This window comes from Asterias amurensis, chromosome 4 (genome assembly GCF_032118995.1).
Source record: "Asterias amurensis chromosome 4, ASM3211899v1".
In the NCBI taxonomy this organism is placed as follows: domain Eukaryota; kingdom Metazoa; phylum Echinodermata; class Asteroidea; order Forcipulatida; family Asteriidae; genus Asterias; species Asterias amurensis.
Window position 1 is genome coordinate 27,010,617 of NC_092651.1, and position 23,243 is coordinate 27,033,859.

Consider the following 23,243-nt stretch of genomic DNA (forward strand, 5'->3'; position numbering starts at 1 on the left):
TATATACCAACGGTGGCTAACTGGACGGAGCACGTCACCCGTTCAACGCCGTGGGCTTGGGCGTGCATGGCGGGCGGGCCTGGACCCACTCGTGCTGGTGACCGTGGTAGCTGAACACTTTCAAAACAGATGAGATTTTTCAGCAAAATGGGTTCCGATTATGGTACAAATGGGAATAAAAACCTATAACAAAAACGGTTATATTTTCTGAGAAGTTTTTACAAACTTTTCTTGAAGATAAATAGGTTGAAAATCTTGTTGTTTTTCTTGAGACAGAAATCCCGAATAAAAATATAAGTATTTTTTTCAGCCAGAAATCTTGCAAACAAAAGTAAGATAATAATATATACAAATTTGACATCGTATGAAAGGTCATTTCATATGCTACAATTTGCATGCACAAAGTTTTTCAAAAAAATAATGTCTTCCCACAGAAAATCAAGATTGAAAACAGTACACACTGCAAATTGCATTATATTTTTTTCAGTGTGAAAAAATACGGTACACAGCATTGTGACCTTTGTCAACATTGCGGTATCCGGTTGGGCGCTTGCAATTAACAATATGGTATTGAAAGGGTTAAGCAAAGAAAAAGAAAAAAAAAAACTTGCCCTAAATTATGTGCCATAATAACTGTCTATATTCTGAGGAATTGAAATTTAAGCGGTAACTTGTAACTTACATCGTTAGTCATTGTAACGTACATAATTCAAATCTAACTTACAAATGGCCTATTTCTTTCTCATGACCACCGGTGACATGGTTCGGGGCAAGCTTTTGCATAGCAACCTCCACAGGAGCAAACCCTGGTATCATTATATGCAATACACAAAAATGTGTATGGGTGTTCACAATCACTTACATGTAGCCTACAAAACTACCCAAAAGCTTACTCCAAATCATTTGATGTAGCAACTGTCTCTATAGTCGGAGGAATTCAAATTAAAGTTGTAATTTGTGAATAAGCAAGTCATTGTACCAAAAATAATGGCTTATTTTTTTCTTTTAACCACCAGTGAGAAGGGTGCTTTGACTGGGAGTTCACATCTCTTTGAGCGTTATATTCGCTCCTTGCAGAGAGCGGAGGCACAGTGCCCTCTATGTCACAGAGGATTTGATGGACAAACTGAAGTGGACGAACTCGTACAAGAGGTAATGATGGGTCTATGAGTGATCTAGTTCAGTTTATAACCAAACTTATGTACACTGGATAGATAGCGGACAGATAAATAGGCAGAGAGCTACTCTAAGGGAATAAAAAGGTAGCGATGAGTTCTTTAATGGCCGTTTAAAACCGGCAGGGTCGTTGCCGTGTGATAAAGGCCTGAGCCAAAGGCGAGGGCATTTATTGCACAGCAACTTTCGTGCAAGGTTTTAAACGGACGTTTAAGAACAAGTCACTACTCTTTTATTCCCATTCATAAATGCCCTTTTGTTAAAAAGCATTAAAAAATACAATTATAGACACTTTGACAATTGAAAATATGAGGTTTGAAGTTTGTTTTTTCAAAAACTATTTGATGCGTGTGGGTTATGTGTACGCGCGCGCCCTTAGAAAAAGAGTACGCACGCGCTTAGAAATAGATTGCGCGCTGTTACTAATAGCTATGAACTGCATGTTCTGCACGAAACGCGGAAGCCAGCCGGTTATAAACAGCTCCAGCTGGTCATTATCAACCGTTTAAACACCCCCACGTGACGCGCTCTCCACCAATAGGAGTAGCTAAACTGTCTGGGGTATTTATGAATACTAATTTATGTATGCCTTATTAAAAAACTGACAGTCACACACGGATAGATAGACAAACAAACAAATAGATGTTAAGCCCAGGTACAACTTATGTATTGTCATAGAGGGTAGACAGACTGGAGTACTTTGAAAATCCTAAAAGAGGTGACGTATGGATAGCAGATTGATTATTATTTTTACAATGTGTTGATCATATGAACACAGACACATAGACACCCTAACCTGATGAACAGACAACTTAATGTCCAGTAGAGGAGAATTACACATTGTTTAGGAGTTTTATATTTTGTTGTAACTGTTACCCTCCTGGCATTTTAATGACTCGCTCTGGTTCGTTTCATTTTAGCTTCAAGACAAGTTGAGGATGGCTCCGAGCAAGATGACGGAGAAAGATCAAGCAATCAAACAGAACAGATCTAAGTATGATAAGCTGATCGAGCTGAAACCCGTCAAGGACTTTGTAAGTCTAGATATATTAAAGACACTGGACACTACTGGTAATTGTCAAAGACCAGCATTCTCACTTGGTGTATCCCAACATATGCATAAAATTAAAAAACTGTGAAAGTATAGACCAGTAGGTTTACCGACTGCGCTTTGCAGTAATACCAGGTGTATATCTACTGACTGCGCTTTGCAGTAACACAAGGTGTATATCTACTGACTGCGCTTTGCAGTAACACCAGGTATATATCTACTGACTGCGCTTTGCAGTAACACAAGGTGTATATCTACTGACTGCGCTTTGCAGTAACACCAGGTATATATCTACTGACTGCGCTTTGCAGTAACACCAGGTGTATATCTACTGACTGGACTTCAGTCTCCTAACGATTACTAGAGCAGACTAGTCAACATTTTGAGAGCAATTGAGAACTCACTCTGTGGCAGTGATGTTTTAACAAGAAGTCCTCTCAATACACTAATTGAAAGTAGGAGTCATGGCCGATTTTCCTACTTTCTGTCCAGGTAGTAGTTAATAAGTACAGTTCTTTTGAGATTCAAAGTAGTCTCCCGATTTCTAAAATCTACTTTGTATTAGTAGAATGAATAGCAAGACAAGTTCTTAAAGAACTAAATCTACACAGGAAAGTAGATATACACATGGTGTCACTGCAGACCGAAGATACTAACTAAGAATTTTGAGTAAATTGAACAGCTGCTTTCTAGCGGGTCTGTGTTTTTGCACTTGTTTATTCTTTTATTGTATTTTTCACTTGTACCAGTTTTCCACACCCTGCAAATGAAAATTTGTTACAAGATAAAGTCACATACTTTATCATTGATGTCATGAATTGACAAATTTAATTTTCTTGATGTTGTAGGTGACAAAATTATCAGAGACTGAAATTCCCGGGCTTCGATCCAAGCTAACTGTCATCAACGCTGATATTGAGAAGTTGAAATCTTCACTTAATGATGTAAGAATTTACACAGTAATCTTTAATCTATCATCGAAAATTTACCTGCCAGTTTCTGGTTTATTACTTGATATTTAAAAATAAAAAGGTTGGATCCCCTTACGTTATACATTTGGTTATCAATCTTAAAATGAATGGCAATACAAGCAGGTTTTTGTAGTATAAAGGCATTTTGAGAAACAATTTTGTTTTGCCACAAAATAATGAATCTGAGGAGCGCTACTGTCAGTAAATCTCTTTTTATACTGTGTCTTCTTACTTGGGATTATTCTTCCTGCCTGGAAAATTTCGCTCCGGATTTTTTATAAAAAATGTTATCTTGCAAAATATGCGATCGCCTCTTGAAATGAAATTTTTCTGTGTTAGCTTTATTGTAAATACCTACATTGAAGTAAGATTTAAACTAAAAAAATAAAGATAAACTTTGTCTTAAAGGTGATCCCTTGGCTGCCGCTTCCCAGGTTGATTTTGCAAGGAGTTTCCTCAAACTAAACCAATCTTTCCAATTTCTGAAAATCTCTTTGATTATGGAAACTTTTGTAATTCTAAAAAACTCCCTGAGTATGAAATTTCCCTGATTACCTGATGCAAATGTTGACAGCTCTGTGGCAATTTTTGGTCACGCCATTTTTAGGCGGGGCTTGATGAATTCGCCTCTTTGAGAGTTTGCTTTTGTATTAACCTTGCAGGAGGAAGATTCTTTGATGCTCGTTCAAGTTGATCTGAGCATGGCTAACGAGATGAAACCAGATATATGGCAGATGGATAGATGCTTAGCAGAACTTAAAGAGCTTGAGAAGAGACTAGCTGTGCAGTCACAACAGCTATCAGGAGCAGGTAAAGGTCAAAGGTTATTTGATAGTATAGCAGCGCCCAATTTCATAAAGCTGCTAAAGCAGAAAATATTGCTTAAACATTTTCTGCTAAGCATAAATTGGCAGGATACCAGTCACAATTTGTACATATGACATGGTATTTTGGTTAGTGACCTTATAGTATTTATGTGCTTAGCTTAAGCATCTCTATTAAATTGGGCCCTGAGGTGGGTTTCACAAAGAGTTAGGACCAGTCCTATCTCGAGTTAGGATCAGTTACTCGTCCTAACCTAGGACTATCCATGCAATTTGTATATCTCCCTAACTCTTTGTGAAATGGACCCCTGGTGTGATATTTCCTAGGCATAATACTATTGAAAACTTTTAAGGTGCACATATCCACAAAAGTGCTCATGGCACTAACAGTACATGAGCACAAAACTTGCTCAGCACAGAAAGTCTGAAATAATATGTTTACTGGTTAGTTTTATTGTAGATTTTATTTAAGATTAAAACAAAAGTTTTCTTTGCCTTTCATGATAGATGCTGGAAGGACTATTCAACAAGTTAATGCTGAGAGACAGGACCTTGAGATCAAACTGTAAGAAAAATCCAATATTACCTTTTGAACATTGTAACAGAGTTAGAACTTCACACCCTAGAAGAAGAAAAAAACCTCTGGAAAGTAGTCATGCTTTACACTACACAGCGATGTAATTATCATAAAGACTCGTTATGCCCACATATCTACCCTGCAGGGTGTTCAAGACGCCGTAAAAAAAACTAAAAAAAAACTGAAGGAAACCTACACAACTAAATTAGCCCTTGAAAACCTGTGAGATGAGAAGAGAATTGAAATTTGTGGTACAGAGACAAGATCTAAGATTAAGTGGTAGAGAGTTCCAAATGCATGGCGCAGCTGAAATAAAAATGGTAAGAATAAATAATTTAATTGGGGTTGATATTGAATTTTCATTTTTCTTGATTTAGCGACACTGTCAACCGCACCCTGGATCATAAACAGCGACAGATCAACCAGCAGAGTAAGACGCTTCAGGTACTGGGTACCAGGATTAACGACACTACCGGTGAGAAGTTACGTTTGAGCGGAGAGCTTCAACAACAGGAGAAGCTTCATAGTCAGAAAGCCGAGTTGACTTCAGCCAATCAGAGCTATAATAGAGAGATCACGGTAAGTCTGTTTGATCTGTCGTTTGACCTGAGACTAGTTTTGTTGCTCTTGGAAAAACCCCAGAAAAATGTGATTAGATAGTCTGGAAAGTGCTTTAAAGTCAATGCAATGTGTTCATGTAGGTTAGCCTGTGTACTCAACAAAATCTCCCTACTTTTTTCCCGATGACCAAATATCATGCATGCCTCAATAAGTTGTTAGTGACAGTCATTTAATAAAAATAATACTTTTTGTGTAGAATGCCCCTTTGGCTCAAAATTAACCCATCTGTTGGATATTGTTAAGACTACCTCTATATGAAGACAAGTGGCGTGTCATAGACCTTTTCGCAAATACCGGGGCGTGCGCGTAAAGCTAGGAATTAGGTGCATTGTGGTCTTGCTGGTATCCAAATTTGATCCATATATATCCCACAATGCACCTCATTCAACAGTCTGCGCGTGCGCATTGGTATTTGCGATAAGGTCTATGGCCGAGCGGTTTAGAGCACTGGATCCAAGCTCTGTTGTTTGATCAGCAGAGTGTGGGTTCGAGTCCCAGTCGTGACACTTGTGCCCTTAGGCAAATCATTTAACAATGATTGCTTTGTAAAGTTTAGAAGGTAGTGATACAAGGGGAGGTGGGGAAAACTGCTGGCAAACCATGGTTGAAGTTGTTATTCTTCATTGCATCTGATCAAGTAGTCGTTGCTATGAAAGCTCATGCAGATACTTATTACTAGTTAGTCCTTAAAGTATTTGTTTTGATTTTCCTCTTTGCAATCACCTGTCTAACACGGCAACCCACCACTTATTTTCAATGAACTTGTCTTTCCATACTTTCCTGCAGGATGCAAATAAGCAACTGAAACCGATTGAGGTAAGAACATGTACATGTATCTCATTTACTTTCGTCATCTTTTTATGAACTTTGCTTGTCTAACGTTTAGTGCAAGAAGGTCTTATGATGAGTTACTACATTTTGGTGAACATAGTTTTCTGAAGTGCAACAAAGTTGTAACTGTTTTAAATTAAAAACCATTTAAAGATGCTGTGTCAGATTTTTAGCCCCAAACATTAAAAAATATATTTGTTTGAGTGGATGGTATTTCAAAGAGTATCACCCGCTCTAACGAAAAAAAGTTTAACTTTTACTTTTAATGGTCAGGAACCTTGACAAAAATTTAAAATGTTTCTTATAAAACACATAAGAATTGGTCACGTGATATATTGTCGGGATCCCGACAAAAACTAGTTTTGAGCACTTTATTTCACTGCTACTACTAATTGGCGGACTTTTTTGAGCAATGGCTCAAATGAAAGCTTGTAACTTTCTCGACCCCCATCAAAATACCTATTGAATTTTAAATCAAAATTTTTGGGTCGAATTGGCCAAAAATCTGACATAGCATCTTTAAGTGAATTACACCCTTGTTGTGTGTACCAAACTGTATTTTGCAAGTGTACAAGATACAACCTATAATAATTTTTTTTTTTTTACCCATACACCGATGTGTGTTAGCACTGTATACTCAGTACTTTCCCGAGTCCTGTGAAAAAATATCACAGGCATGTTACTCGGGTGGGATTCGAACCCACGACCCTTGCAATTTTAGAGCAGTGTTTTTGGTTTTTACCCAAATTATTCTTTATCCCCGATGCAAATTTAACATCTATTATATTGTTGCGGTACCCGCTGCCAAAACATAGGATTCGAACTGCCTCTAGCTACCGGGCAACCTCGGTAGTCTAGTTGGTAAGACACTGCTCTAGAATTGCAAGGGTCGTAGGTTCGAATCCCACCGGAGTAACATGCCTGTGATATTTTTTCTCAGGACTCGGGAAAGTACTGAGTATACATTGCTAACACACATCGGTGTATGGGTAAAAACCAAAATTAATATTCTCTATCCCCGATGCAAATTTAACATCTATTATAAGATACAACCTTCAAACAGAGATAAAAACCATATTGCATGCAGCAAACTCTGTATTTACAAGTGTGTTAGATACTACCTTATACCCTCTGAGTTTAAGATCTTTTTGCGTGAGGCAAACTCTTTTTACAAATGTAGATACAATCTTTTACCAAACTGAGATAACACCTTAGTGCATGCAGCAATAATAATAATAATAATTATAATAAAGAACACTAGAGCGCCGGTATCCGCCTCAGGAAGGTGCTCATGGCGCTTGAGGAGAGAGATAAATTAGGACAGGATTGTGTGAGTATGCTTGTTTGAACAGATGTGATTTTAAGTTTGTCTTGAAACTTTATCCCTACTGAGTTTACATGTCACATAAAGTAGCACACCTGTTGGGCAATGAGTTTGCATAAGGTAGCAACTTGATAAAGTTTTGCAGCAGTAGCTGAGAGCTTGGTTAAAAGACAAATAGGAACATTTGTACAAGAATTTTCTTTAAAATTCATTGCATAACAAAGCAAAGAGAAATATCTACAATTTGAAATAAAAACTGTGACTTTTTCGTCTTCTTCAGAGCAAACTGAGTAAGCTGATGAACGATAAAGAAAAACTACAGAGGGAGAAGGAACAGAAGGTGGAAGAGCATAAATCCCAGTATGACCTCATCAACCAGAAGAAACATGATGTCAAAATATATACAAAGAATATCAAAAGGTGACATACATTGTCATTGTCCCCTTATCATTGTCACTTTGCCACTGTCACTTTATTATTACCAGTTTGTCATTGCCATTGTCACTTTGTCAGTGTCACTTTTTTCTTTTCATGTTTGTCATTCTCACTTTGTCATTGCATTCTTGTCATTGCCTAGTTGTATTTGCTACTTCGTCATTGCTACCTTGTCATTGTCACTTTGTCATGACCACTGGCACTTTTTTGTTTTGCCTTTGTCACTGTCAATTTAATTTCAATTCAATTCATCATAATGTATTTGCTGTCAATTACTTGTCCCTTGTCCTACTAAGTTTGATTAATTGATTAATTGAATGGTATTGAACTGTAATTGATTGATTGTTTCATGTATTGATTTCTTGATTGATTACCAATTCTGCTTGTAGCTATGAGGCTTCTGGAAAGGAAGAGAAGTTGATAAAAGTACGCAGCGATATTACGTCCATTGAAGACAACATGGCTGAGCTGACTCGCAACCAGAAAGATCTGACCACAACAATCAATCAATTAAATGAAGACATTGCTAACCAACAGGTGCATTATTGGATCTTTGATTTGTCTGGGCTTGAAATTAACATTGGACTGTAGGTCCAAGGCCAGTGATTTTAGCATTGGGTTAGTTAGTAAACTCATGTATGAGCCACCACTACCCACAAAGAGTTACATGCACATGGTGTCTCAGACTTTACATGGTGGTTACTTAGGGTGTGTTCGACTAGCTTCCCTGTGTTGACCCCCCGCAGTGCTCACTCGGGTGAGCCCCTGACAAGAGCTAATCGAATGATCACTCACCCTCTGGTTCTGACGTCATTTATCAACATTTAGCTATGTGCAGTTTTGATTTTTCCCCCTTCAGGACAAGTGTACACAATTAGTATATTCCTCCTCTCCATGGTGGAAATTTAAACATCCGTATACCTTGAGGTATGCATTGGTTCTTAGCCTATCTTTAACCCATATTGGAGAGTGACTATATACATTACTTCAGGTCAGGGAGCGAGAGTTATCGGACAACACCCAGCTGCGGAAGAAAGTTGCGGAGATCTCGAAGGTTGAAGAGGAGCTGAACAAACTAAAGGAGCAGCTCGGAGGAATTGATCAGGAGAATATGAAAGGAGAAAAGAGGCAATTACAGACCAGGTACACCAACTTGACCAAAGAGGTGAGATGTTCAACCACACATTTAGTAAAGGGACATGTTGCCTTGGATCAGGCGGGCTGGTGGTCTATGCACAGCGATTGTAACCGTTTGTATATAGTTAGAAAGATGTTTAAAAGTAGAATAAAATGATCCTCACAAAAGTGGTTTTCATTTTACTTTGCGAGCTATTATGTTCGGCCATTTTGTGGAGTTAAACGTTTGACCCCACAAATTGGCGTGCCTTGTTTGCTCACAAGGTAGAAGTATTTCAGTGTAAACACACCCACTGGTGGAAAGGATGGTAGTGTCTGAGTTGTTGTGTCAGAAATCGAACAAAATCTTAAATTGAGCTTTCTGGTAACGTTAACTCTAGAAAAACCAAGCTGATGGTCGGCAGGCTGTCTTGAAGGAAGAGGTCAAGAAAGCTGAAAGGGAGTTATCTTCGGACATGTATAGCAACGCTGATGACAAGTACAATGACATGATGATCAAACTACGGGTGAGTAAACCTCTAGAGAAATATTTACAATTGGAACATGGTTTGAGGTAGCCTTTAGTCAAGGCCTTGGAGAGTTGTGATTCCATCGGATATCTGGATTGTGGCTCTCCAAGCCACGAAAGACCTTGACAAAAGGCTAGACATCCTTACCTTGGTCTCCTCCTGTCTCATAAACTATCCTAGAACAACCACATCAACAACATCAACAATAGTGCAAATACAATCTTATAGGCCTCGTCACTGCTCTAGGGACCTCAAGGAACATGCATACACAGTATTGGTACGCCCGTGCTTCGAATATTGCAGTTGTGTATGGGACCCACACACAATATCAAATATCAACCAAATAGAAGCAATTCAGAGACGAGCAGCCAGATATGTTCTCAATAAATACCATCCTATGGAAAGTGTCTATGATCAAAGAGCTTAAATAATTGGCAGTCACTAGAAACCCGTAGGAGAAATGCCAGTCTTACAATGATGTATCGGATCACTCACAATCAACTACCATCCATAAATCCACTCAACTTTCTGACTCTTGTTCCCCCCGGTATATCAACACGCAGTTACCATCCACTGAAATATAATCTCTTTTCACCCCGCACCAACATCTACAAAAACTCTTTTTTCCCAAGTATTACCCCTGCATGGAACAATCTTCCTCTGCCTGTTGTCACTGCCCCGCTCTCCCAGTTCAAATCCACTCTTAATCTACCCTAGTTGCTTCATCGGTCTAACGCATGCATAATCTTGGCGTGATATCCCATCATGGGACTTTGCCGAGTAGTAAAGTAGAAGTAGAAGTCAAAGTATGTTTTTAGGGTGAACAGTTGGTATTAGCTCCCTAAGGTATTAGGGGTTGACAGACTAGTCTTTTAGCTTCCAATTTTGAGGGGACATCATATCGAATGTGTACCTGAAATAAACCGTGTTGTATTTGTTTCACTATACTTTGTACATATTCAGTTACTGGAACAATAAAATATCGGAAAACAAGGACTAAAAAACAAAAAGGCTCCTTTAACGAAAAACCAAGTAATAAAATTTTGAGGATGGCCGTAGGTTGTGCATTTTAGCATACAGATAATCCTCACAGTTACTTAGTGGGATTTATCAGATAAGCTTTATTCAATTCTTATAAGAATCAAATAAATATCTCTGTCTTGGTCAGTGAACTATCTTCATTAAGCTCTAATCCTCATTCCTACCAGAGGAGATTATCTATGAGATTATCTTGAATCTCTTTAAATCCTGTATTCCTAGAAAAACTCTCATCTATCTCAATATGTTATCTCTTCATCGCCAGAAGTTTCCTTATTGTGGGGTTACTGACAGTGAAAGAATAAAACGTAATGATCGATGTAATTGATGTTAAATTTGCTTTGGAGATCAAGCAAATCATATGGTTTCCCCTCAACTCCGATGTGTATAAAGCTCTGTTTTACTAAGTACTTTCTAGAGTTCTGTGAAAACGAAACGACATGCAAATCACTTGGGTGTGAATCGAAACCCAAACCTTTGCATTGCTAGAGCAGATGTCTTACCACTTGACCAACGAGCTAGCCTAGTGGCTAGAGGCAGTTTGAACCTCCTATATGTTAGCAGCTGGTACCACAATGATGATTGATGTTAGCTTTGCGTTGGGATAAAGCATAATATCTTGGTGTTTCCCTTAACATTGATGTATGTAAAACAATTTGTTCTCAGTACTTTCCCGAGTTCTGTGAAACAAATGCCTCACAAACTAGACCATCGAGATTGCCTGATAGCCAGAGGCAGTTGGAATTCTATATATTTAGTAGGTTAAATTAGCCCTTTTACATGTAAATGGAAAAATAGTTTGTTAAGCATAAAAATTCTCACACTAAATCTCTGGAAAATTTCCAATCCCAAAAGTTTAGGTTTCAAGTTGGGGGGGGGGGGGAATGCGGGGAAGTGATCTTTAGATGCTTGTAACTTCATCATGATTGGAACTTAATTTTAGGCTTAATGTGTGAGGAAAATAAGTCCCTTCGTCATGCAGGTTTTTACCCGTACCGCATCGTTGATCATCTACATACAGTGCCCTCGACAAGGCTTATCCAGTCAATATTAACAAAGGAAAATGACTCTTTCAAAAAGCAATAATGTATTATACTTTTAAATTCTTGATTGTTATTTTCTTTTGCAGACAACGGAGATTGCAAACAGCGATTTGGATAAATATTCCAAGGCTTTGGATAGGTATGTATTTGATTAAATTCTTTGGGGAAATCATTCTAAGAATAGGAAATTGAGTTTTGAAATGATGTTGTCTTTGAGCAGACAATGGTCAATCAACATTTCTATCAATACATTCATGGGTATGGAGATGTGTGTTTCTATAAACGCACCAGAAATGATGAAAAAACATTCGATCTGTAATAATTCAACGTGAATGTGACCATAACAAACTTGCACGGTGAGAAGCATCGCAGCTGTTGTTAGTATAAAATATTTTGAGAAAGAATTCCCTTCAAAGAAGGGGTTTTGATTGGTTTTTCACCCTACAAACTTGAGTTAAAAAAATAAAAGAAAATGTATAAAATTAACGTAGAGACACGAGAAGGAAGGTCCTGTTATCAAAAAGGGCGAGCATTCGCAAAAATACAATAAATAGAAATGAAAAAAGCCAAAGGCGTCTAAAATATAGGATAACAATCTCTCCTGTACATGTTTTAAAACTTCAAACAATATACAAAAACTCATAGAAAAGTTAGTAGTATTACACAAGGCATTGGCTTTTTCATTTCTATTGATTGCATTTTGACAAAAGCTCGTCCTTTTATTAGAGGACCTAAAGTAACAACAATTGATTTAAGATTGTGCTTCTTTCCTTTGTTTTCATCATCTTCTCATTTTTTTTTTTTTCCAGAGCCGTCATGAACTATCACCACATGAAGATGTCTGAGATTAACAAGATAATCCGGGATTTGTGGCGAGTGACATATAAAGGACAAGGTGAGGTGATATTTCGCAAAGTCTACCAATAATTTCCCCTGGGGATTTCTAACGTTGATCCATCTCAATGTTCGTTTGGGACGGAAAATATTTGCAGTGAAAATCTAGGAAGTGGGAGGGTTTGTATTTGGATCCGGAATACACTTTGAATGCTTGGACTTTTGGAATATTTTCTTGAATTACATTTTATTTGAATAACATTAATTTACTTAAAGTTACAGTGTAAGTCAGAGTACATAACACCCATCATTCGTTCTCCAATTCATCAACGCATCCACTTCAAAATTCTAATTCTTGTGTATAAAAGAGTTCATAATTTGGCCCCAGTCTATCTCCAAGACCTCGTAGCCCTAGTGTTTAGACATTTATTTCATTATTGGCAACAACAACAAAAGCATCAAATGTAATACAAGCATTATACAGTCTTCAGTCTTCTTCACTTTCATCAGCTACCCGACGCCTTCGCTCTTCTTCAATAGCTCATTTCGATCTTTCCCCTGGACCCGGCACCATGAAATGCTGCGAGGATTATGCTTTTTCCGTCATAGCTCCAACTCTTTAGAACAAGCTACCCAACCACAATCAAGCAGCTCCTTCATTGGACACTTTTTAATCACTACTTAAAACCCATATGGTTTGTAAATGTATCATAGCGCTTAGAAACTTATGTATTTGGGGCTCTATTAATGTTGTTATTATTATTATTATTGTTAAGTGAATGTTTACTTAAACTTTTCAAACATTGGTGAATCAATTTAAAACCTTCACTGTAATTGCAAACAATTTGTGAAAGAGGAAGGGAAATGTCAAGTTTTGTGGTGTTCTCATTTTTATAATGTGTGAATGGGGGAAAAAAATCGCTAATCCCTGAAGTTCTTGAATTGTTGAAGTCAACAGATTAATGAATATTTTTTTTAAAGTGCTTAATGAAAACAGCTGAATCTGCTTTTCATTCCTTTCATCCTGTATACTCACAAGGGAGCTGAGACCTGAGACAGTGGTTTAAGGAATGATTAAAGGTCCAGTGATTAGAGGTAATAATGATGGAAGAGCTTCGAGGGCTCAGTGGGCTGTGATAATCACTATAAAAAAAAATTGGTAATTAATATTATTTGTTTGATGCAGATATTGATTACGTGGAGATTCGTTCCGATGAAGAGACCGGAGGGACGCAGCAACGTAAAAACTACAACTATAGGGTGAGTCTGGTCTTACAAAAATGGAAGAATATTAAGTTTGTATAAAGCATTTTGAGAAACATTATCTTGAAGTAATAGTTATGTGAAAAAGATATTAGTTTCTATGCCCCAAATTTGAACTGGAGAATTGTTACTGTAAGAAATGCTTCTCAGAATGCATATTCCTATTAGCAATTGTTCTTTCTGCATGGACATACTCGCTCCGAATTTTTGCCGATATCTCAAAAACAGACCACCTTTTGATTACACAGACAAGTTTTATTGTATACATCTACATTTTATATAGGATTAAGAACAATCAAACGATTCCAAAAAACCAAAGGTATACTTTGCATTTAAACATTTATATCTGCTTCAGCAGCTCTATGAAATTGGGCCAGGGCAGTATTATTACACCTCAATCAAAATCTGCGGATTCAAGACCAGGGTCCAATTTCTTAGACCTGCTTAAGCACATAGAGTTATGCTTACCAGAAAGAGGTTACCAGCCAAAACAACATGTCACTTGTACAATCTTTGACTGGTAAACTGCTTTCTTTCGCTCAGCAGTTTCTATTTTCTGCTTAAGCAGCTACAAGAAGTTGAGCCCAGAGGGCAGTCAACTATCTCTCATTCCTTTATCAGCCATCTTTAACCCCCCCCCCCCCCATCCCTTGTCTTTCTTTCCTGGCAGAAAGATCGTGTTTCATGTCTTATAATTCCCTACCCAATGTTGGAGATTATTGGTTTTTACGATCCTTCATTTGGGAGTTCTTTCCCTGGAGATTTTTAATCTATTCCCAGTTTCAGATTTCCTTGTAATGATTTCATTTGCATGTTGACGATTACTTTCTCTTGGTTTTAGGTTGTCATGGTGAAGGGAGACACGGCATTGGATATGAGAGGTCGTTGCAGTGCAGGTCAAAAGGTCAGGTCAATAAACTTTTGAAATAAAGCCTTTATTTTAATAGTTCAATAACTTTGTGAAATGTAGAAATTATTTCAGTTCAATAACCGTTCAAGAAGCCCTTATCATAGTTCAATAACCTTGTGAAATGTAGTATCTATTTCAACCGCTCTCTAGATGTTAAGACACTGGATACTTTTGGTAATTCTAACTTGGTGTATCCCAACATATGCATAAAATAACAAACCTATCAAAATTTGGGCTCAATTGGTCAAGCACCACGTTTTTTTGGGCTTAAGAGCTATAGTGATTAAAGAGAAACTAACATACATGTAAGTGTAAATAGTAGACTTGCGGGTACAACCATGTGTAAAATCTCTTTTGAGTGAGTGTTGGCTCTGAGAAGAGTCGGTTTGGTCTTGATGTTTCGAACTGTATACTCTGCTCGTCTTAAAGGAACACGTTGCCTTGGATCGGTCGAGTTGGTCTTTGAAAAGCGTTCTGTAACCGTTTGTTATAAAATGCATATGGTTAGAAAGATATTGTAAAAGTAGAATACAATGATCTACACAAATATGCCTCGAAATTGCGTGGATTTCTTTTTACCTCGTCGACTAACACGGTCGGCCATTTATGGGAGTCAAAATTTTGACTCCCATAAATGGCCGACCGTGATAGTTCGCGAAAACCGTGCAATTTTGAGTGATACTTGTGTGGATCAGTATATTCTACTTTTAAAACATCTTTCTAACCATATGCATTTCATAACAAACGGTTTCAAACGCTTTTAATAGACCAACTCGTCCGATCCAAGGCAACGTGTTCCTTTAAGGAGAAGAGTATACTGTTCGAAACGTCAAGACCAACCGGCTTTTCTCAGAGCCAACAATCCCTCAAAAGAGATTTCGCAAGTCTACATTCATATTTATATTTATAGTTTCTCTTATTCTTCACACCATGAAAAGCGTCAAACACCATTCACAGTAATTAAGTTCACTCATGAGTCATTATTGGTATCATTGTAAGAAATGTTCAACAACAACAATAATTATTGTCAGTGATTTGAGGCATGGAATTCTTCTTTATTATGATATCCGATTCTTTTGCTCATGGAAAATTCTGAATTTTGTTTGATTAAATAGCCTGAAATGTCTATTTAAGCCTACGCCATATGTAGGCCAGGCCTTGTTCACAATAGAATATTCCTGTTATTCCAGTGTCATGCCTAAATATGCCTCCTAAAATAGACATGGTTTAAGGAGTTTTCCAAAAGTTTGGAGTGTGTTGGTCTTGATGTTTTCATGCAGTTTAAACAAGCCCTTGTATTTGTTGTTATTTATTTCTTCTGTCTAGGTCCTAGCATCTTTGCTCATCCGCCTTGCGTTAGCGGAGACCTTCTGTCTAAGCTGTGGAATTCTGGCTTTAGACGAACCAACGACCAATCTCGACAAGGATAATATTGAGAGCTTGGCACAGGCATTGGTGGAGTAAGTATTCATTGATCCTAGAACCGTTGTTTTTTTCACCCAAGCTCCTCTAAAGATACAAGAGTCCATTTTCACAGAGAACAGAAGGTAGCTAAGCATGTCAAAATTATGCTTAAAGGCAGTGGACACTATTGGTAATTACTCAAAATAATTATTATCATAAAACCTTTCTTGATTACAAGTAATGGGGTATAGTAACGTTGATAGTATAAAACCCCCCGAACAAAGATATTGACAAAATAGGGAAACCGCCAATATAGGGCTAGATAGCTCAGTTGGTAGAGCGCCGGCACGTTAATCCGGAGGTCGTTGGTTCGAATCCCACTCTAGTCAATTCTTTGTTCAACCCCAAAAATCAGTATAAAACATTGTGAGAAACAGCTCCCTCTGAAGTAACATAGTTTTTGAGAAAGAAGTAATTTTCCATGAATTTTATCTCGAGACCTCAAATTTAGAATTTGAGGTCTCGAAATCAAGCATCTGAAAGCACACAACTTCCTGTGACCATGGTGGACAAGGGTGGTTTTTTCTTTCATTAATATCTCGCAACTTCGACGACCAATTTTCACAGGTTAGTTAATTTATGCATATGTTGAGATACACCAACTGTGAAGACTAGTCTTTGACATATACCAATAGTGTGTAGTGTCTTTAACAAAATGAGGTATCAACAAAATCAATCTCACATGTACTTTATACAGATACTTTTATTCAAAATTTGGGTCAGCTCTAATGATATTGGGTCCAGTCATTTGACAAGTTATGAAATCGGTTCTTTCTACTGTCAAAAGCGTTTTTTTCAAAAGGTCTGTTTCTTCTCACTCTCCCCCTTTGTTAGAAAAATCACTTCTTTAAAAATGATTAGAAATTGAATTCTGATTACAGATTTAAGTCAGCGGAGGTATCTTGTATTTACTGAAACTCGTTTGTTTCCATGGTAACACAGAATCATCAAGAGTCGAGAGCAACAGCGTAACTTCCAGCTGATCGTGATCACCCACGATGAAGACTTCGTTGAGCTTCTAGGACACTCGGACTACACGGATTACTTCTATCGTATCACCAAGAATCATGAGTAAGTTGGATTTAATAATAATAATAATATTAATAATAATAATAGTATTTAATAGATAGAAATTTGCATCGTGGATAGAGAATATTAATTTCGGTTTACCCATTTATCAAACTAATGACCCCTTGCACGCACGTCATACACGCGGCGACTGTGCCATGCTCACCATTTTGGTTGGCAATAGGTTTACATGTACGTGTAAACGCTGCGTCGCCTTAAATGTGCACTTCACTGAATAACGTGCTGAGTGACATTGCCCACCAGTATGGCGAATGTAAGATTATTCTGATGATGACAGGTGAAATGGGTCAATATTTGTTAGTTAGTAAGAATTGCCAAGGTCGTGGGTTCGAATCCCTCCCAAGTAATGTGCCAGACTTTTTTCACAGAGCTAAGGATAGTAATGATTATAACACCCCTTGCAAAGATTCTGCCTGCTCATTGGTTTAGAGCGCGTCACATGACATGTCTTAGTTTTGCTACATGACGGCCGTCGGTTTGCCATGCGCTAGTCCGAAGACTAGCACATGGCGCCGTGCGCTAGTCCGACAGACTAGCACACGGCGTGCAGTACCCAGACGTCCGTTGCGTGTACGAGGATGATAAATTAATAGTCTGTAACCATTTCGGATTGCACGACACGACATTCAACACATTCAGCAAAAGTGTTTGCAATCTGCATTCGCGTCGTCCGTGGATTGCAGCATTCAGGTCTGTAACTTAATAATAATAGTACAGTATTTAGAAATGTTTGGGGTGTTATAAAACAAATATTGACTGCTTTTACTCGTGCAATGGTTAAAAACTATGACTCCCTCGGTGATCCCCGGAGCGTTCTATTTTCCCTCGGCTTCGCCTCGGGAAAATAGAACGCTCCGGGGATCACCTCGGGAGTCATAGTTTTAACCATAGCACTTGAAGCAGTCAATATTTGTATAGTATACAGTGCTTTACACATATCAGTGTATATGGGTAAAACCAAAGTTAATAACTATATTAATTTGGTTTTACCGATGGGTGTTAGCACTTTGTACTCAGAATGTTCAGAATGTTCACTCATATACAGTGCTAACACACATCGGTGTAATGGTAAAACCATGGAGGAAGGAATAGAAGGAGCTTGAAGGAAGGGATTTCAAAAGTCGAACCTGCGGTACCGCTGTCGTTTAACAACACCTCGTAATCACCGACATACCTTATACAGACAATGGGCGAACTGGCGCTTGGAGTTTGCGCGTGCGCACTTGGTTCTTCACTCAACCATGGTGTCGTATGTCGTATGGATATAATACAGAAAAACAACTTTTTGAGACCTGATAAAAATTGTGTACACTTGTGCTCACCAAATCGAAAAACACAATTGAATACCAACTACCCTCGTGTGCTAATACCCACATTTTGAACCACCGCTAGTGACCGGAAAGTAAAAAAAATGAAAAAATATGCCATGATGTTTCAGTGAAACGCCACAAACGGTAAATGAAAACGTGTATATTCACAATTCTTGTCTCCAATGATTCAACTTTACACGAAGGCAACGGTGCAGAGCGGCGGTACCGCACATTCTGTACAAAGAAATCTTATCCTGCTCGTTAATCGGCCGTCCAGCTGGAGGTCTCCTATCTTTTTCCACTGGTTAGACGGGGGCATTGTCAGGGTATTCTTTTGTTACTCTGCGGTTTTGCGAGTCGTTCGAGCTCCTTCTATTCCTTCCTCCATGGTAAAACCAAATTAATATTCTTTATCCTTGGTTCAAATCCAACATCTATTAAATAATAAGCGCAATAGTGGGTTCTTATGTAGCGCTTAATCAAAGCACTAAATATTTTGTCCTGCAATGTGTTAATAAGTGGAGCTACAACACAATGTACCTTTTTGAAGTACGAGACCTATTCCTTTAAAGCACCATTTAATGCTTAACAAGATGCTGTGGTGCGGGGTGAACCACTTCTCTTTATGATAAACGACTGGGTTCTTTTACGTGCATTACACAACACATGGGACCTCTGGCTTTACGCCCCATCTGAAGGATGCAGCAGTAATTAAGCATCTTGCTTGACAACACAAGTGTCACGACCAGGGCTGGAACCCAAATGTTCAGAGATTTGCTATTTTTTTTGCATATGTCAGGATACACCAAGTGAGAAGACTGGTCTTTGAGAATAACCCAACGTGCCCACTGCCTTAAAATCGAAAAAGTATGTGAAATTGATGTTTTTTCTTTCTCTTTCTCCAATGAATCTTTTGCAGATTCAAATCAACAGTTTCCAGGCGTGAAATTGGAACACTTCAAGCTGTGGCGTGATTTCCTGTTCTTCTTAAAGTGTCTATCAGCCATATTTTTAATAAAGATTACGTGCGGTAAATTGTTTAATAATCCGCTCGGGTTTTGTGGTTGAATTGCGATTTGGTAATTCATGTGGAAGAAGTGGCAGCGGCAGGAATGAAGTTATTAGCTTTTTTCTTTACATCTTGGTGTATAATTGCCTTTTTACTTGTTCATTTCGTTCAGGGCAACAACATTTGATAATATCTACTCTGCCTTTTAAATTGCTCTTATAAAAACTTGTCCCGCTTGTTATCTACTGCCGCGCAGAGTAGATTGGGAATCGGGAGACTACAGAGTTCAGATAAGAACTTGGCCTGTGGACTTTATATCTGGGCCCAATTTCATAGAGTTGCTTAAGCAGAAAATATTACTCAACGATTATCTGCTTAGTAGAACTGAGCAGGATGCCAATTACAAACTGCGCATGTGACATGGTATTTTGGCTGGTAACCCTGTTCTGGTGAGCAATATTTTGTTTTATTTCTTTTTTCCCCCTTTTTTTCCCCACGGAGGAAATTATTTACTTACACTTAAGACCACTCCTCATATTACAAACACGCTGAAAATACCTAACATTTTAACAGTAAAAAAAATATAAAAAATACAAAATACGATGTTAACCTTGAACCAATAGTTTGAGCAATATTTTGTTATGGGGAGCTACTTTCTGTGCTAATAAGCAGCTATATGAAATTGGGCCCTGTTGCTAGAACTTGCCCTTTTTAGCTCAACTCCATAGACGGATTCATAATTCTCCATTCTATATGTTTTTTACCTTTAACAAATGTTCATTTACTTTTATTGTTGTAGCTGTTCCATCGCATTTTATGATGACTGAAGTTTTCATCCTTACTCATTTAATGTTAAGAAAAACCGAGCATACACTAGAAGTTTTACTTGGCAATAGACTGTGCAAGCTTCATGCATATTGGAATATTGGAACCAATTTAAAGGTGGCAAGTTTGTTTTCTACATGTGTTATATAGCATTGTACACGGAACGGAAAGTGGTTCTTAAAACGTGCAAATAAGCGCAGAACTTGCACAGTCTTTAAAGGCACATTGGTAAGCGCTCAAAATATTTGTTAGCATAAAAAACTTACTAGGTAACGAGCAATGGAGAGCTGTTGATTGTATAAAACACTGTGAGAAACGGCATCCTTCTGAAGTAACATTGTTTTTTAGAAAGAGATAATTTCTCACTGAAATATTTGAATTGATTTCGAATTCATGGCATCTGAAAGCATAAAACTTGTGCGACAAGGGTGTTTTTTCTTCCATTATTATCTCGCAACTTCGAAGACCAAATGAGTCCAATTTTTCACAGGTTTGTTATTTTATGCATACATTGATACACATCGAGTGAGAAGACTGGTCTTTGACAATTACCAAAGGTGTCTAGTGTCTTTGATAAACACGTCATCCAAATACAAGTAGCAGTACACATGGTCAATGATTTGGTGTCTGTTTTTGTCAGATTTATTTAGGTTGCGGAATTAAAATGAACAACATTAGGGAGTTGTCAAATTCTTTTGTGTGGCCTTGGAGTTTTAAAACGAATCAGTGTTTTTACTAACTAAAACACAGAATGTTAAAATTGATCAATAGCATTGAATAAGTAAAACTACAAGCTAACTTTACGATTACTTTTGTGTCAGAAGCTTTGACAGTTATGTTTATTTTCATCAAGTAGTATCTGTCATTAATTGTAATGCAATTAAGCCATGGTGGGTTACTTTAAACTCACATAGGTTTAAAAGACAAGAAAAGTCGGATAGGAGTAATTAACAGTCAACAGGCTCAAAAATGTGTTAAATTATAGTAAATTGTTATTTTACATGTATTTCTTTTTATTTGGTTGAACTCATTTTGAAACTAAACATGTTTTACTCTCATAGTTTACTTAGAAACTATGATTTGACACAGTGCCAAACAATTATTTACTCACACATTATAAACAAAATATTGTTTTGATACTTTTCATAGAAGCTGTATGAAGGAGTCGATTAAGAGAAGTTTAATAAAAGCAGTTACCAAACTTATGTCCATATGTTCTCAGGAAACTGAATAGCCCTTATTTTAAGGTTTTGGTAAGTGAAGTGATGGGTCCAGAATTGGAATATTTTAAGGGTTTTTATGAATTTGGTTAAGGGTTAAAAAATGGTTGGGGTTACGGTAACTGTTCTAATGGTTGGGGTTAGGACTTGCTCTTTGTGGTTTGTATAATTTTTGTAAACCAAAATTTAATAAAAATGCTGTGATTCTTAGAATTTTTTGACCGAAATTCACTTAAAATGCTGGACTTGCCTATTGTGATTTTTATCAATTTTTGACCGAAATTCAATGAAAATGCTGGATTACCATTGTGATTTTTCTCAATTTTTGACCAAAATTCAATGAAAATGCTGGATTACCCTCATTATTTTTTTTAAATTTTGACCTAAATTCAATAAAAATGCTAGAACTTACCCCTTGCTAATTATCAATTTTGACCTAAATTCAATAAAAATGCTGGACTTACGCCCTTGTGATTTTTGTCAATTTTTTTCCGAAATTCAATGAAAAAAATGATGGACTTACTCCCTTGTGATTTTTATTAATTTTGACCGAAATTCAATGAAAAAATTGTGGACTTACCCCTTGTGACTTTTATCAATTTTGACCGAAATTCAATAATAATGGTGGACTTACCCCTTGTGATTTTTGTAATTTTTTGCCCGAACTCAATGAAAATGCTGGACTTAACCTTTGTGATTTTTAACAATTTTGACCGAAATTCAATAAAAATGCTAGACTTACCCCTTGTGATTTTTTTCAATTTTTGGCCGAAATTTACTCAAATTTACCCCTTGTGATTTTATCCATTTTTGACCGGAAATAAATAAAAAAGCTGGACTTACCCCTTGTGACTTTTTAAATTTTTTTTACCGAAATTCAAGAAAAATGCTGGACTTACCCCCCTTGTGATTTTTATCAATTTTTGACCGAACCCCTTGTAATTTTTGTCAATTTCGACCGAAATTCAATAAAAATGTTGGACTTACCTCTCGTGATTTTTGTCAGTTTTTGCCCGAACTCAATGAAAATGCTGGAGTTCCCCCTTGTGAATTTTTGACCGAAATTCAATAAAAATGCTGGATTTACCCCATGTGATTTTTATCAATTTTTGACCGAAAACCAATAAAAATGCTGGATAACCCCTCGTTATCATATCAAATTTCGACCAAAATTCAGTAAAAATGTATGACTTACCCCTTGTGATTTTTAAAAATTTTGACCGAAATTCAATAAAAATGCTGGACTTACCCCTTGTGATTTTTTGTCAATTTTGACCGAAATTCAATAAAAATGCTGGACTAACCCCTTGTGATTTTTTGTAAATTTTGACCGAAATTCAATAAAAATGCTGGACCTTGCGATTTTTGTAAATTTTGATCGAAATTCAATAAAAATGCTGGACTTACCCCTTGTGATTTTTATCAATTTTTTTGTGTACCGAAATTCAATAAAAATGCTGGACTTACCCCTTGCAATTTAATTTATTTTTGTTGACAGAAATTGAATAAAAATGCTGGACTTACCCCGTGTGATTTTTTTCAATTTTTGGCTGGAAATTTACAAAAAATTACCACTTGTGATTTTATCCATTTTTGACAGGAAATAAATAAAAATGCTGGACTTACCCCTTGTGATTTTTATTAATTTCTTTTTACCGAAATTCAATAAAAATGCTGGACCTTGCGTTTTGTAAATTTTGATCGAAATTCAGTAAAAATGCTGGACTTACCCCTTGTGATTTTTATCAATTTTTTTTAAATTTTTACAGAAAGTCAATAAAA

At 37.2% G+C, this 23,243-nt stretch overlaps 1 protein-coding gene across 1 annotated transcript in view; it reads left to right on the plus strand.

The window, feature by feature from the left end:
- The window catches only part of LOC139935672 (DNA repair protein RAD50-like), a 43,561-nt gene extending 20,763 nt beyond the window's left edge, over positions 1-22,798 (plus strand). Inside the window, exons 25-42 of the mRNA XM_071930182.1 lie at positions 1,017-1,152; positions 2,097-2,210; positions 3,076-3,171; positions 3,861-4,008; positions 4,530-4,587; positions 4,977-5,178; positions 6,007-6,036; positions 7,656-7,795; positions 8,200-8,347; positions 8,802-8,975; positions 9,328-9,453; positions 11,624-11,676; positions 12,347-12,432; positions 13,558-13,631; positions 14,476-14,538; positions 15,871-16,004; positions 16,951-17,079; positions 19,327-22,798. Coding sequence (XP_071786283.1) covers positions 1,017-1,152; positions 2,097-2,210; positions 3,076-3,171; positions 3,861-4,008; positions 4,530-4,587; positions 4,977-5,178; positions 6,007-6,036; positions 7,656-7,795; positions 8,200-8,347; positions 8,802-8,975; positions 9,328-9,453; positions 11,624-11,676; positions 12,347-12,432; positions 13,558-13,631; positions 14,476-14,538; positions 15,871-16,004; positions 16,951-17,079; positions 19,327-19,381 — 1,966 coding nt within the window. The 3' untranslated portion in view covers positions 19,382-22,798. The remainder of the gene's footprint in view (positions 1-1,016; positions 1,153-2,096; positions 2,211-3,075; positions 3,172-3,860; positions 4,009-4,529; positions 4,588-4,976; positions 5,179-6,006; positions 6,037-7,655; positions 7,796-8,199; positions 8,348-8,801; positions 8,976-9,327; positions 9,454-11,623; positions 11,677-12,346; positions 12,433-13,557; positions 13,632-14,475; positions 14,539-15,870; positions 16,005-16,950; positions 17,080-19,326) is intronic.
- The last annotated feature ends 445 nt before the right edge of the window (positions 22,799-23,243 follow it).